At 44.3% G+C, this 14612-nt stretch overlaps 1 protein-coding gene across 2 annotated transcripts; it reads left to right on the forward strand.

Moving 5' to 3' along the window:
• Positions 1-12522, forward strand: FBXL12 (F-box and leucine rich repeat protein 12). 2 transcript variants are annotated; one of them, XM_004378371.1, is made up of 3 exons: positions 1-86; positions 195-267; positions 11701-12522. In XM_004378371.1, the coding sequence occupies exons 1-3, from the start codon at positions 1-3 to the stop codon at positions 12520-12522; spliced, it is 981 nt and encodes a 326-aa protein (XP_004378428.1). The 2 variants fall into 2 exon arrangements, with proteins under 2 accessions (XP_004378428.1, XP_023588870.1); XM_023733102.1 differs by lacking the exon at positions 195-267 and having other exon boundaries at positions 1-60.
• Positions 12523-14612: the final 2090 nt, after the last annotated feature.

A 14612-nucleotide genomic window follows, 5' to 3' on the forward strand; every position in this document is an offset into this window, starting at 1 on the left:
ATGGCGTCTTTGACCGACCTGCCGGATTCTGTCCTGTTGGAGATTTTCTCTTACCTCCCGGTCCGGGACCGGATCCGCATCTCCAGGTGCGGCTCCGCCCCTCGGGGGGAAAGGACGGGAGGGGGGCGCACCCGGAGATGCAGATTGGTCTTGGCGGGGCCGGGGTCGTTCTAACGGCGGGTCCCCTCCCCCAGGGTCTGTCACTGCTGGAAGAGGCTGGTGGACGACCAATGGCTGTGGCGACACGTCGACCTGACGCTCTACACGGTATGCGGGGAGGGCGGGAGGACCACTCCTGCCGCCCTGGGGCGGTGTGTTGGGGTTCGAGCTCGGGTTTGCGAGACGGCCCCATCCCGGCCCCATCGCTTAACTCTCCTCTGCGACCTCGGGTAGGTTACCCAGTCCCTGTGAGCCTCAATTTTCCCAACTCCAAAGTGGGCATAAAAAACAGTACCTGTCTCAGGGACTATAGTGAGGATTCACTGAGATCGTACAGGGAAAGGGCTTAGAGCAGTTTCTTCATATAGTCAGCATTACAATAAATACATTAGCGCTGGGCTGCTAACTAAAAGGATGGCGGTTCCAGCCCACTCAGAAGTGCCTGGGAAGAAAGGCCTGGCGAACTACTTCCGAAAAACAGACTGTTGAAAACCCTTTGGAGCACAGTTCTGTCCTGACACACATGGGCTCAACATGAGTCTGAATCGATTCCAGGGCAACTGGTGGTGATGGTGGTATGCTTACATTATCAAGTAGTAACTATTAATGGATAAACCATTTTTCAGAGTCAACTTAATTTCCAGAATTAATTTTCAGAATAGTGCAACCTAACCATTCCCATGCTCTCCCATTAACATTTTGTTTCTTTAGTTTTTCTTATGAAATATTTCAAATATCCAGATATACATAACCCATTGCCGTCGAGTCGATTCCGACTCATAGCGACCCTACGGAACAGAGTAGAACTGCCCCATAGGGTTTCCAACGAGCGGCTGCTGGGTTCCAACTGCTGACCTTTTGGTTAGCAGCCGAGCTCTTAACCAGTGCACCACCAGGGCTCCCCAGATACACAAAGAGGATACTCTGACCAACAACCACATACTCACCATCTAGATTTAACCTATTTTAACTTTTGGCCTTGTTTGCTGCAGATTGTCCATGTGTGCACATATACAGTGAAACCTGTGAGAGTCAAAGGACTGCCTTGTTGTTCCGGGTCTTGGAAGTTTTCCACTTTTGACAGGGTGCAGTCTTACTACTTTTCTACTGCTCCTTTCAGTGGAAACTATTTGTGTTTTCCCTCTCTAACAGGTTTCTGCCTTACACAGGTTCCAGCTTTCACAGATTTTACTGTGCGTATAAAACATTATAGATTTTTTTTTGTACTTTTTGAAACTCCTCAGAGGTAACCACGATCAAGTGGTTTTGTATCCTTCCTTTCATGTTTTTATTTCCTGTGTGTCTGTTAGTAATATACAATATTGCTAATATGTTTTTCAAGTTCAGATAATGCTATTCTACTATTTAGCTTATGGTATCCTACTGTACGGAGCCCTGGTGGTGCAGTGGTTAAGCACTCAGCTGCTAATCTAAGATTGGTGGTTCAAATGCACCAGCTGCTCTTCGGGGGAAAGATGTGCCAGTCTGCTTCCATAAAGACTACAGCCTTGGAAACCCTGTGAGGCAGTTCTACTCTGTCCTATAGGGTCGCTATCAGTTGGAGTTGACTTGATGGCAACGGGTTTATCCTATTGTATATCTTTGTCTACAACTGGCTTTATTTACACCACATTGCTTTTGAGATTTATTTTTATTGGCACATGTAAATCTAGTTAATTCCTTTGAACTGCTATTTAAGGAATACATCACAATTTGTTTATCATTTTTCTCTTAATATACATTTGGGATTGCTATGGATTGAACTGTGTCCCCCCAAAATATGTGTTGTAAATCCTAACCCCCATGCCTGTGGTTATAATCCCATTTGGGAATGGGTTTACTTTTTGTGTTAATGAGACAGTATTAGTTTAGGATGTGCCTTAAGTCAGTCTCTTCTGAGATTCAAAAGAGCAGATTAAACAAGCAGCTAGCATGCAGAGATGGGGCAAGATAGATGCCATGCCATCTGCAGATCACCATGATCGCCAAGGAATAGAAGCTGAAAAGACTCAAGGACCTTCCCCGAGATCGGAGAGCCTTCCTCTAGAGCTAGCACCCTGAATCCAGACTTCTAGCCTCCTTAACTGTGAAAAAATACATTTCTGTTTGTTAAAGTCACCTACTTGTGGTATTTCTATTATAGCAGCACTAGATAACTAAGACAGGTTATTTCCAACTTTTTGCTATTGCAAACTTGGGGATCTTGTTAAAGTGCACATTCTGATTCACTAGGTCTGGGGTGGGGCTGAAGATTCTGTATTTCTAACAAACTCCCAGGTTTTGCCTATGTTGCTGGTCCTTGTTCCACACATTGTAAAAAGAGTGCCCTTGTGTCTGTCTCCTAGTGTCCAGATTTGAGCTACCCTGAAACCTGGAAGTGCAGTCTCTGAGGGGTAGGGTCATTTGTGTTTTACAACATCTACAGTTCTTTATTTGCAATTCCAAAATCAAAAAGCTTGGAAAGTGAAAAGTTTTTTTTGCAAGCTTGGCATAAATTCATTTGGTGATCAACCTGACCTGAACTGGTTTGAGGCTATTAATGTTTTTTCCCTATCCCACTTAGAATAAATATTCTTATGTTATACTGAAAAATATTAACCTGATTATGGGGTGCTGCCTTAGACCACACTGATGGTATTATATATGGTAATTGCACCATATTAATTCTGATTTCTAAAACCCATCTGGCCCCAAGGGTTTTAGAGAAGGGATTGTTACTCTGTATAGAAGTTTTCATTGATATCAACTTTTTAAATGTTTATTTTTTATGTGTTAGTTATTTTTTCCCAGTGTTTTATTATGAGAATTTTCAAGCACATGTGAAAGTTAAAAGAGTACTATAGAGAACACCAAGACACCCACCAATAATATTTTACTATATTTGTTTTATCACCTATATATCCATCCTTCCTTCTTTCCATCCATCTTGTTTTTTCGATGCATCTCAAATGAAGCTGCAGACATGAGTCTGCTTCATTCTGAAAGTTTAGCATATACATCATTAGCAAGAGCCTACCATTTGTTTATAGTTCTCTCTTTTTGAGGTATAATTTTCACACTTTGTTGTTGTTGTTAGTTGTCTTCAAGTCAATTCCAACTCCTGGTGATCCCATGTGTGCAGGGTAGAACTGTTCCACAGAATTTTCAAGGATTGACCTTTTGGAAGTGGATCACTAGGCCCGTCTTCTCAGGTGCCTCTGGGTGGGTTTGAACTGCTAACCTTCTGCTGGTAGTAGAGTGCTTTAACCATTTGCGCTTGTCACCCATGGACTTCTAATTTACATACTAGTGAAAGTTAATTAAGAAGCTTGGGTGGCACAGTGGTTAAGAGCTCAGGGTGCTAACCAAAAGGTTGGCAGTTCGAATCCACCAGCTGCTCCTTGGAAACCCTATGGGGCAGTTGTCCTCTGTCCTGTAGGGTCGCCATGTGTCAGAATTGACTCCATGGCAATTGGTTTGATTTTTTTTTGGTTTGGTGGCTTAGTGGTTAAGCGCTTGGGTGCTAACTGAAAGGTTGTTGTTCGAACCCACCAGCGACTCCGAGGGAGAAAGATGTGGCAGTCTGTTTCTGTAACGATTTACTGCCTTGGCAACCCTATGGGGCAGTTCTACTCTGTCCTATAGGATCGCTATTAGTTGGAATCAACTCGAGGGCAGTGGGTTTGGTTTTGTTTTTTGGTGGAAAGTTAATTTAAAAAAATTACACACCATGAATAATTCTCCTTGTAAAAACACTGAAATATTACCACAGATGAAGCTAGAGGCCTTTGACAGTTATTCCCTGGTGCTGTCTCCCTTCCCCAGAATAACCACTGTTAACAGCTTGATATTTCCTTCCAGCCCATCTTCTATGCATTTACACCCATGTGGCTGTATAGGACTGGAAAATGCAGAGGTCACCAAGAGCGAGATGGGGCTTTGGAGTAAGGCTATGTTTAAGTATTAGCTCTACCGTTTACTTGCAAATGAGATTCTGGCCAAGACTTTTCCCTTGGTGTACCTGCTGCATGACCAGGTCCTGCCTGAACTTTCTAGTTCAATGCTAAGCACTGCACCTGGCAAACAGTAGGTGATAAATGTTAGCCATTATTATGGGAATAATTATACCCATATGTCTTAGTTATCTACTGCTGCTGTAACAGGTATACCACAAGTAGATGGCTTTAACAAACAGAAATTTGTTTTCTCACAGTTTAGGAGGCTGGAAGTCCTAATTCAGGGCGCCAGCTCCAGGGGAAGGTTTTCTTTCTCTGTGGGCTCTGGGGGAAGGTTCTTGTCTCTTTTCAGCTTCTGTTCCTAGGTTCCTAGATGATTGTGTGGCATGTATCTTCCACTCTGTTTGTGCTTACTTTCTTGCTTGCTTAATCTGCTCTTTTATATCTCAAAAGAGATTGATTAAGGCACCAAAAAAACCCGCTGCCATCAAGTCTATTCCAACTCATAGTGACCCTATAGGACAAAGTGGAACTGCCCTATAGGGTTTCCAAGGCTGTCATCTTTATGGAAGCAGACTGCCACATCTTTCTCCTGTGGAGCCGCTGGTGGGTTCAAACCACCGACCTCTGGGTTAGCAGCCAAGCACTTAACCATTGTGCAAACAGGGCTTCATGATTTAAGACACACTGTACGTTAATACTGCCTCCTTGACATAACGAAGAAGGCCCATTCCCAAATGGGATTATAACCACAGGAATAGGGGTTAGGATTTACAATACATATTTTTGGGGTACACAGTTCAACCCCTGATACCATGTAAAATATATTGTATTGTTTTTTTCCCTCTTGGTTTCATGGTATCATTTTGTTTTATTGTGCTAAGTATATATGTAAGAAAACATTTACCGTCTCAATATTTTTAACATGTACAGTTCAGTGACATTAATTATATTTAATAATTAATTCAATCAAGATGCATTGATAATTATTGGTGATTGGAATGCAAAAGTTAGAAACAAAGAAGAAGGATTGGTAGTTGGAAAATATGACCTTGGTGATAGAAACAACCCTGGAGATTGCATGATAGAATCTTGCAAGACCAACGACTTATTCTTTGCAACTACCTTTTTTCAACATAAACGGCTACTACCTCGCTGGATGAAATACACAGGAATCAAATAGACTACGTGTGTGGAAAGAGATGGTAGAGAAGCTCAGTATCATCAGTCAGTACAAGGCCAGCGTCCAGTTGCAGAACAGACCATCAGTTGCTCATATGCAAGTTGAAGTTCAAGCTGAAGAAAATTAAAACAAGTCTACGAGAGCCAAAGTACAACCTTGAGTATATTCCACCTGAATATAGAGATCATTTCAAGAATACGTTTGACACATTGAACACTAATGACTGAAGACCAGACGAGTTGTGGGATGATGTCAAAGTCATCATACATGAAGAAAGCAAGAGGTCATTAAAAACACAGGAAAGAAAGGAAAGACAAAAATGGATGTCAGAGGAGACTCTGAAACTTGCTCTTGAACATAAAGTAGCTAGAGCGAATGGAAGAAATGATGAAGTAAAAGAGCTGAAGAGAAGATTTCAAAGGGTAGCTTGAGAAGACAAAGTATAAAAATGAAATGTGCAAAGACCTGGAGATAGAAAGCTGAAAGGAAAGAACGTGCTCAGCATTTCTCAAGCTGAAAGAACTGAAGAAAAATTCAAGCCTTGAGTTCCAATATTGAAGGATTCTGTGGGCGAGATAGTAAACAATGCATGAAGCGTCGAAAGAATATGGAAGATATACACAGAGTCACTGTACCAAAAAGAATTAGTCGACTTTCAACAATTTGACGAGGTAGTCCATGATCAAGAACTGATGGTACTGAAGGAGGAAGTCCAAGCTTCACTGAAGACATTGGTGAAAAACAAGGCTCCAGGAATTGACGGAAAACCAGTTGAAATGTTTCAACAAACTGATGTAATGCTGGAAGTGCTCACTTGTCTATGCCAAGAAATTTGGAAGACAGCTACCTGGCCAACCGAATGGAAGAGATCCATGTCTGTGCCCATTCTAAAGAAAGTGATCCAACAGGATGCAGAAATTATTGAACAATATCATTAATATCACACGTAAGTAAAATCTTGCTGAAGATAATTCAAAAACAGTTGCAGCAGTATATCAACAAGGAAATGACAGAAGTTCAAGCTGGATTCAGAAGAGGATGTGGAATGAGGGATATCATTGCTGAAGTCAGATGGATCTTGGCTGAAAGCAGAGAATACCAGAAAGATGTTTACCTGTGTTTTATTGATTATGCAAAGGCATTCGACTGTGTGGATCATAACAAATTATGGATAACATTGTGAAGAATTGGAATTCCAGAACACTTAATTGTACTCATGAGGAACCTGTACGTAGACCAAGAGGCAGTCGTTCCACAGAACAAGGGGATACTGCATGGTTTAAAATAAGGAAAAGTGTGCATCAGGGTTGTATCCTTTCACTGTACTTAGTCAATCTATATGCTGAGCAAATAATCCGAGAAGTTGGATGATATGAAGAACAGGGCATCAGGATTGGAGGAAGACTCATTAACGAACAACCCGCATTGTGCAGATGACATAACCTTGCTTGCTGAAAGCAAAGAGGACTTGAAAGACTTCCTGATGAAAGTCAAAGACTACAGCCTTCAGTATGGATTACACCTCAACATAAAGAAAACAAAAATCCTCACAACTGGACTAATAAGCAGCATCATGATAAACGGAGAAAAGATTAAAGTTGTCAAGGATTTTATTTTACTTGCATCCACAATCAACGCCCATGGAAGCAGAAGTCAGGAAAACAAACGACACATTGCATTGGGCAAATCTGCTTCAAAAGACCTCTTTAAAGTGTTGAAAAGCAAAGATGTCACTTTGAGGACTGAGGTGTGCCTGACCCAAGCCATGGTATTTTCAGTCACCTCATATGCATGTGAAAGCTGGACAATGAATAAGGAAGACTGAAGAAGAATTGTAGCCTTTGAATTATGGTGTTAGCAAAGAATATTGAATATACCATGGACTGCCAGAAGAATGAACAAATCTGTCTTGGAAGAAGCCAAAATGCTACTTAGAAGTGAGGATGGTAGGACTGCATCTCACTTATCAGGCTGGACCAGTCCCTGAAGAAGGACGTCTTGCTTGGTAAGGTAGAGGGTCAGTGAAAAAGAGGAAGCCCCTCAAATGAGGTGGACTGGTACAGTGGCTGCGTCAATGGGCCCAAACGTGGCAACGATTGTGAGGATGGCACAAGACCAGTCAGTGTTTCGTTCTGTAGTATGTAGGGTTGCTGTGAGTCCGAACTGACTCGATGGCACCTAACAGCCACAATTACGTTTATCATGGTGTTCAACCATCACCGTGATCTGTTTCCATATTCCCGTTGTCATGCTATCATTTTGCCACTCTCTTTTCTTCAAGTTTTGTGGACTTGTCTATGTTACTGTCTGTAGGTATACTTTGCTTTTAGTTGCTGCCTAGGTGGCTATTGTCTAAGCAATATGTATTTAGTTTTTCCCCTAGTTTTGCTGTTAAAACAATGCTGCCAGAAACCATTGCTTCTCTAGGGTAAATCCCAAAAAAGAAGTGTTGCTGGATCAGGCGGTGTGTGCATTTAAACAAATTAAAACATTGATTAATAATTACACAGGATTCAAAATTCAAAAGATGCACAGTAGTAAAAGGTGAAAAGGTCTCCTCCCATCATTGTCCCCCAAGTCACCCATTTCTCTTCCCTGGAGGCAGTAAATGTTCTTATTTTCTGTGTGCCCTTCTAGAGAGATTCTGAGCACACAAAAATACAAATATATATATACATATATATATATATATATATATTTAAAAAATAAAACAGGTGGCCCCCGGACTCTCTGTCAACCCAGAACTAAAACCATTCCTGAGGCCATCTCTTCAGACAAAGATTAGACTGGACTATGGGACATAAAATGATACTTGTGAAAAGTGTGCTTCTTAGTTCAGGTAGATTCATGAGACTAAATGGGCAGCTCCTGTCCAGAGGCGAGATGAGAAGGCAGAGAGGGTCAGGAGCTGGTTGAATGGACACGGGAAATCGGGTGGAAAGGAGGAGTGTGCTGTCACAGTATAGGGGAGAGCAACTAGGGTCACATAACAATGTATGCATAAATGTTTGTAAGAGAGACTAACTTGAATTGTAAACTTTCACTTAAAGTACAATAATAAAGTAAAATAAAACAGGTGGTAGTATGTGTGTACATTTTCAATTTCAATAGAAACCACCAGATTGCTTTCCATAGTAACCACACAGATTCACACCAGCAGGGCTTGAGAAAATGTGTTTTTTCACATCTTGGCCAATATTTTATATTTTCAAACTTAAAGAGTTTTCTCATCTGTTTTACAATGAAGAGTTCATTCATCCATTGGCTTTGAGCCCATTTAAAATTTTACCAGCCACGGCTTCTACCCTTGTAAGTTACTTGTTGGTGGCCAATATTTCTAGTGAATCTGTTTCCCTGGGCCCAAACTTGCAGATCTAAATTTGGTCAGGCAGATTGATGCCTCTGTCAAAAGTACTCAATAAATTTTATGCTATGCAGTTCCTTGTTCTGTTCTTTTCTTCTCTCTTTTTTTAATGTAAAATACACAATGCTATCAGTAGTTATATTTTGTAATGTTTTTGTTTTGTCTAGCAAGTCTAACTTCACAGGGTTAATTTTTGCAGCCTTCATTGTACCAGACTGTCTTAGTTACCTAGTGCTGCTATAAAAGAAATACCAAAATGGCTTTAAGAAACAGAAATTTATTTTCTCACACAGGAGGCTAGAAGTTCAAATTTGGGGTACTGGCTCTAGGGGGAGGCTTTCTCTCTCTGCACGCTCTGGAGGAGCTTCTGCTCCTGGGTGATCTTCGTGTAGCTTGGCATCTCTCTTTGCCCATCTTTGCTCTGCTCACTTGTTTAATCTCTTACATCTCAAAAGAAATTGAGTTAAGATACACTCTATACTTATCCTGCCTTATTAACATAACAAAGACAACCCATTCCCAAGCGGGATTATAACCACAGGCATAGAGGTTACAATTTACAACACATATTTTGGAGGGACATAATTCAATCCACAACATTCCACCCTTGGCCCCCCCAAATTCATGTCCTTGCCACATTCACCCCATCACATCATCCCAAAAGTCTTAAATCAACTCCAAGTCCCAAATCTCATCTTTTGAATCATCTAAATCAAATATGGGTCAGACTTTAGGCTTATTCCATCTGGGGCAAAATTCCATTTCATCTGTGATCCTGGGAAATCTAGATTCCACGTTATCTGTTTCCAAAGTACAGTGGTAGAACAGGCATAAGTAGACATTTCCATTACAAATGGGAGAAATTGGAGGGAAAAAAAGGATAACAGGTACCAAGCAAGTCTAAAGTCCAGCAGAACAGTTTATATTAGCTCTCAAATTTTTAAAATAATCCTCTGTTCTTTGGGACCATCTGGCAAAGGTCCTGCCTTCCACGCTGGGTGTTGGCCATGCCCGCTGGATTCTAGGTGGAGGCCCTTAGCCCTGGGCTTCAGCTCCTCCTTCCAGGCCTACTGGGACGGCAACTCTGCTCCCTCAGCTTTGGGTAGCCCCATTCTCCTAGTCTATCTAAGTGACAACCCCACCCCTTTGGCCCCAGAAAGCTCTGTTCTGCCCCTTGGGCATGGCATCCCTACCCCCTCAGCTTTGGGTGTCGGTCCCACCCTCTTGGCACACATTAACTGCAGCCCCACATTCTGGAACCTAGTTGGCAAAGATCTGACTCTTTGAAACCTAGAAGGCTGTGACCCCACCCTTTGAGATCCAGGAAACTGTGTCCCCACCCTTTGAAACCAAGAAGGACCTGCTTCCCGTGCTCCTTCGAACAATTCTGCTGATATCTGAGCTGCCCCAGGGATGGTCCTTTACTTTTTTTGGAGGACAACAGATGTAGCTCTTTTGGCCTGTTTCCTGCGTGTAGAATTCCAAGAGGCAGACTGTTCTTTTCTTTCACTCTTTCTGTGTCCACTTCGGTCTAAGCTGATGGGTTTTCTGCTGTGGTAGTTGGTTAGATCCATCAGTCATAGGCTTAATCTCTTTAACAAAACATTGTGTAGCCATGTCGTTAGTGAAAATTCTAGGACACAGAATTGTACAACAGAATTTTCTAAATCTTTAAGTTTTGTTTTCATTTTGTACAGTTTGTTTTTAAGTGTATCTCTTTCCTCTTGCATTTTACTGTAAGTGGCAAGGAGAACCACATGGCCCCTTTAGGATCTTGCTCAGAAATTTCATCAGCCAGATAACCAAGTTCGTCACTTGCAAGTTCTACCTTCCACCAAACATTTGTACGTAATTCAGGCAAGTTCTTTGCCACCACATAGAAAGCATTGCCCTTCCTCCATTGTCCAATCACATGTTCATAATTTTCTTTTAAAGCCTCACCAGAAGCACATTTAACATCCACATTTATAGCAACATTCTGTTGCTGGCGCCATATGTATTCTCTAAGATGATGGAGACTTTCTCAATGGCTCTCCTCACTTCCTTCTGAGCCCTCACCAGGATTGCCTCTGATGTCCATAATTCTACCAACAGTCTTCAGGGCAATATAGGCTTTTACTATTAGGCACCTTAAAACTGTTGCAGCCTCTGCCCATTACCCAATTGCAAAATCACTTCCACATTTTTGGTATCTCTTAGAGCAACACCCAACTCTTGGTACCAAATTCTATCTTAGTTATCTAGGGCTGCTGTAACAGAAATACCACAAGTGGATGACTTTAACAAACAGGAGTTTGTTTTCTCACAGTTTAGGAGGCTAGAAGTTTGAATTCAGGGTGCCGGCTCTAGGGGAAGCCTTTCTCTCTCTGTTGGCTCTGGAGGTAGGTCCTTGTCTCTTCTGAGCTTCTACTCCTGGACAGTCTTCATGTGGCTTGGCATCTCTCTTCCCCCATCTTTGCTCTGCTTGCGTGTTTAATCTCTTTTATATCTCAAAAGAGATTGACTCAGGATACACACTATACTAATCCAGCCTCGTTAACATAACAAAGACAGCTCATTCTCTAATGGGATTATAACAACAGGTATAGAGGTTAGGATTTACAACACATATTTTGGGGGGACATAATTCAGTCTATAACAGACTATGTTTTTAATCTAGACCTAATTTTACCTTGAGCAGTTTTTGCCTTTTTCAGTTATATTTGTGTTGCTTGTTTCTACTAGAGGTGGTCATTCCAAAAGGGGTAAAATACTGGTGGGTTGCTTTGCTTTCTTTCTTCCTCTAGGAGAGAGGACGAGAATTCACTCTGTGCTAAGGACAGATCAGTTATCATTTTCTTTCCCTCACTGCTTTTGTTCAAAGTCCTGAAAGTCAAAATGGTGGAGTCACACCATCTTGTTGCCCTGGGGAGGTCAGTGGCCAGGGTGAGGCTGGCAAGGGAAGGACAGAAGCCCAGGGGAACACATGAAACCCCGTCAGGGTGTGTCTGTCTTCAGGCAGGCTGGGGCCTTGGAAGCCCTGTGTCTCACCCAGTCACCCCAATCCCTGGCTCTTACAGATGCGGCCTAAAGTCATGTGGCACCTTCTTCGTCGGTACATGGCATCTCGGCTTCATTCCCTGCGGATGGGTGGCTACCTGTTCTCTGGCTCCCAGGCCCCTCAGCTGTCGCCTGCCTTGATGAGGGCCCTGGGTCAGAAGTGCCCCAACCTAAAGCGCCTCTGCCTGCACGTGGCCGACCTAACCATGGTGCCCATCACCAGCCTGCCCTGCACCCTGAGAACCCTGGAGCTGCACAGTTGTGAGATCTCCATGGCCTGGCTCCTCAAGGAGCAGGACCCCACAGTGCTGCCCCTGCTCGAGTGCATTGTGCTAGACCGTGTCCCCGCCTTCCGTGATGAGCACCTACAGGGCCTGACGCGCTTCCGTGCCCTGCGCTCGCTGGTGCTTGGTGGTACCTACCGTGTGACCGAGACGGGGCTGGATGCGAGCCTGCAGGAGATGAGCTACTTGCAGAGGCTGGAGGTGCTTGGCTGCACCCTCTCAGCCGACGGCACACTCCTGGCCATCAGTCGCCACCTCCGAGATGTGCGCAAGATCCGGCTGACTGTGAGGGGCCTCTCTGCCCCTGGCCTGTCAGTCTTGGAGGGAATGCCGGCTCTGGAGAGTCTGTGCCTGCTGGGCCCACTTATCACCCCAGAAATGCCCTCTCCCACTGAAATCCTCTCCTCCTGCCTCACCATGCCCAAGCTCAGGGTCCTTGAGCTGCAGGGGTTAGGGTGGGAGGGTCAGGAGGCCGAGAAGATCTTGTGTAGAGGGCTGCCCCATTGTATGGTCATTGTCAGGGCCTGCCCCAAAGAGTCCATGGACTGGTGGATGTGATGGCACTGCCCGTTCCTTGGACCCAGGGTTCCTGCCCATCCCAGCTTTCATTGTTGCTCTGAGCAGTATCTTGAAGAGGGCAGGCCATCAGACTTAGACTCGGTGACTGAAGTCTCCATGGCACCATAGAGAGAACTGAAGCTTTGGGGCCTCCAGACTGTTGGAATCCTGACTTTGTGTTTGCCAGCTGTGTGGCCTCCGTCTCATCAGCCAACCTCTCTGAGGCCCAGTTCCCACATGTGGAAATGGGGCCGACCATAGCTACCTCATGGTGATGTTGCAAAGCCTTACTCTTTAACAGCCCCTAGCCCGGAGAAGGTCCTTGAGGAAGGGTGTTCTCAGGGTTGTCCTCAGGAACAGGATGGGTGCAGAAGGGTGGGGGTAAGAGTTTGAGTGCCCCGAGAGGCCCAGCCTTCTTAGAAGGCTTGGAAGGACTGTACGCACCTGTGCACCCACATGCCCACACACCATTTTATCTACATGCACAGGAGAGACAGAGAGAAAGGGCAACTGAGACTTGCAGTTTGATTATCAGTGTTAATAAAAGTTCTGAGTTGTGTTTTCTCTGCTGTATTTTCCAGGTTTTACAGAACATATATTATTTTGCTATTAAAGAAAAATAATCATTTTTTTCAAAATAGTGTTCAGTTTATTCATTCAACAAATGTTTGTTGAGCACTTGCCATTGTTCACACGTTGCTGTAGTCACTGGGGTCACGGCAGTGAACAGAACAGACAAGACCTTGCCCTGGAGAACTCTGAGGAGAAGAGGGCACTAAACAGGCAAAGAAATTATCCATGGAATAATTCGGGGACTATGAGGCGATAAACCAGGGTCATATAATGGAGGTTGAGTGGGCAGGGCAGGCCTCTCTGAGCTGAGTCCTGAGAAGTGAAGAGGAACCAGCCAGGGAAACAGCTGGAGGAGAACAGAAAGACAAAGACCCTGAGGTGGGAACGAGCTTGGCGTTCTCCAGGAGCAGGAAGAAAGTCCATGTGGCAGAGTGGGCAAGGGTAGAGCAGTAGAAGGTGAGGGCAGAGAGAATGGGGCAAAGTCGGGCAGGGCCTCACAGAGATCTTAGGGGTTCCTGCCTTTGGAGTCTGAACCACTTGACTCAGGTGTCAGATAATGAGCATGAATGTTACTTCTGAGCTGAGCTGGGTAGGAAGGTGGGCTCCCCCTGCCCAGGGAAGGCCAGTATGCCCCTTCTGTGGCTGGCAGAGCCAGGAGAGAGAAAGGGGGCTTAGCTGGGTGAACTTGGTCTTATTCCCAGCTTATTCCCCAGGGAGGGGTCGAGACAGTCCATGCTAACCCACTGGGAAGTGGAGTAGAAACACTTCCCCTCAGGGTTGTCCTCGGGAATGCTGGGTGTGAGTGCTCCCTGGTGTGGCTGTGGTCATGGTTTGGGTCAAATGGTCCAGTGCTGTGACCAAACTTAGCAGCTCCAGCCCAGGGCACCTGGGGGACTGGGTTGATCCAGGCTGGCTGTAGGGATTGGAGAAATTCAGGGCTTCTGGGGGCAGGGAGGTGGAGAGTGACTGGAGATCTGAGGCCTATTGAGAATGATGGAGGGGTCAACTCCAGCCCGTTGCTGGCTTGGCTGGTGGTCCTGGAGGTGGGGGGCTGAAGCCCCACATGGAACAACTCCAGGGAAAAATAAGCTTGCTTCCGTCTTCCTGCCTTTCCAGGAAGAATGGAGCAGCACTGTTAACCCAGAACTAAAGCCATTTCCGAAGCCCACTCTTCAGACAAAGATTAGACAGGGCTATAAAACAAAAAATAATACTGGTGAGAAGTGTGCCTCCTAGTTCAATCAGGTACATAAGACCAAATGGGCAGCTCCTGTCCGGAGGTAGGATGTGAAGGCAGGAAGGGACAGGAACTGGTTATATGGACACTGGGAACCTGGGGTGGAAAGGGGGAGTGTGTTGTCACATTGTGGGGGTTGCAACTAATGTCACAAAATAATATGTATATAAATTTTTGTATGAGAAATTAACTTGAGCTGTAAACTTTCACCTAAAGCACACACACACACACACACCAAGAACGGAGCAGCAGACATTAAGTTAGAGGCAGTGGCATACAG

The sequence above is a fragment of the Trichechus manatus genome, unplaced genomic scaffold, assembly GCF_000243295.1.
Source record: "Trichechus manatus latirostris isolate Lorelei unplaced genomic scaffold, TriManLat1.0 scaffold00057, whole genome shotgun sequence".
Taxonomy (NCBI): domain Eukaryota; kingdom Metazoa; phylum Chordata; class Mammalia; order Sirenia; family Trichechidae; genus Trichechus; species Trichechus manatus.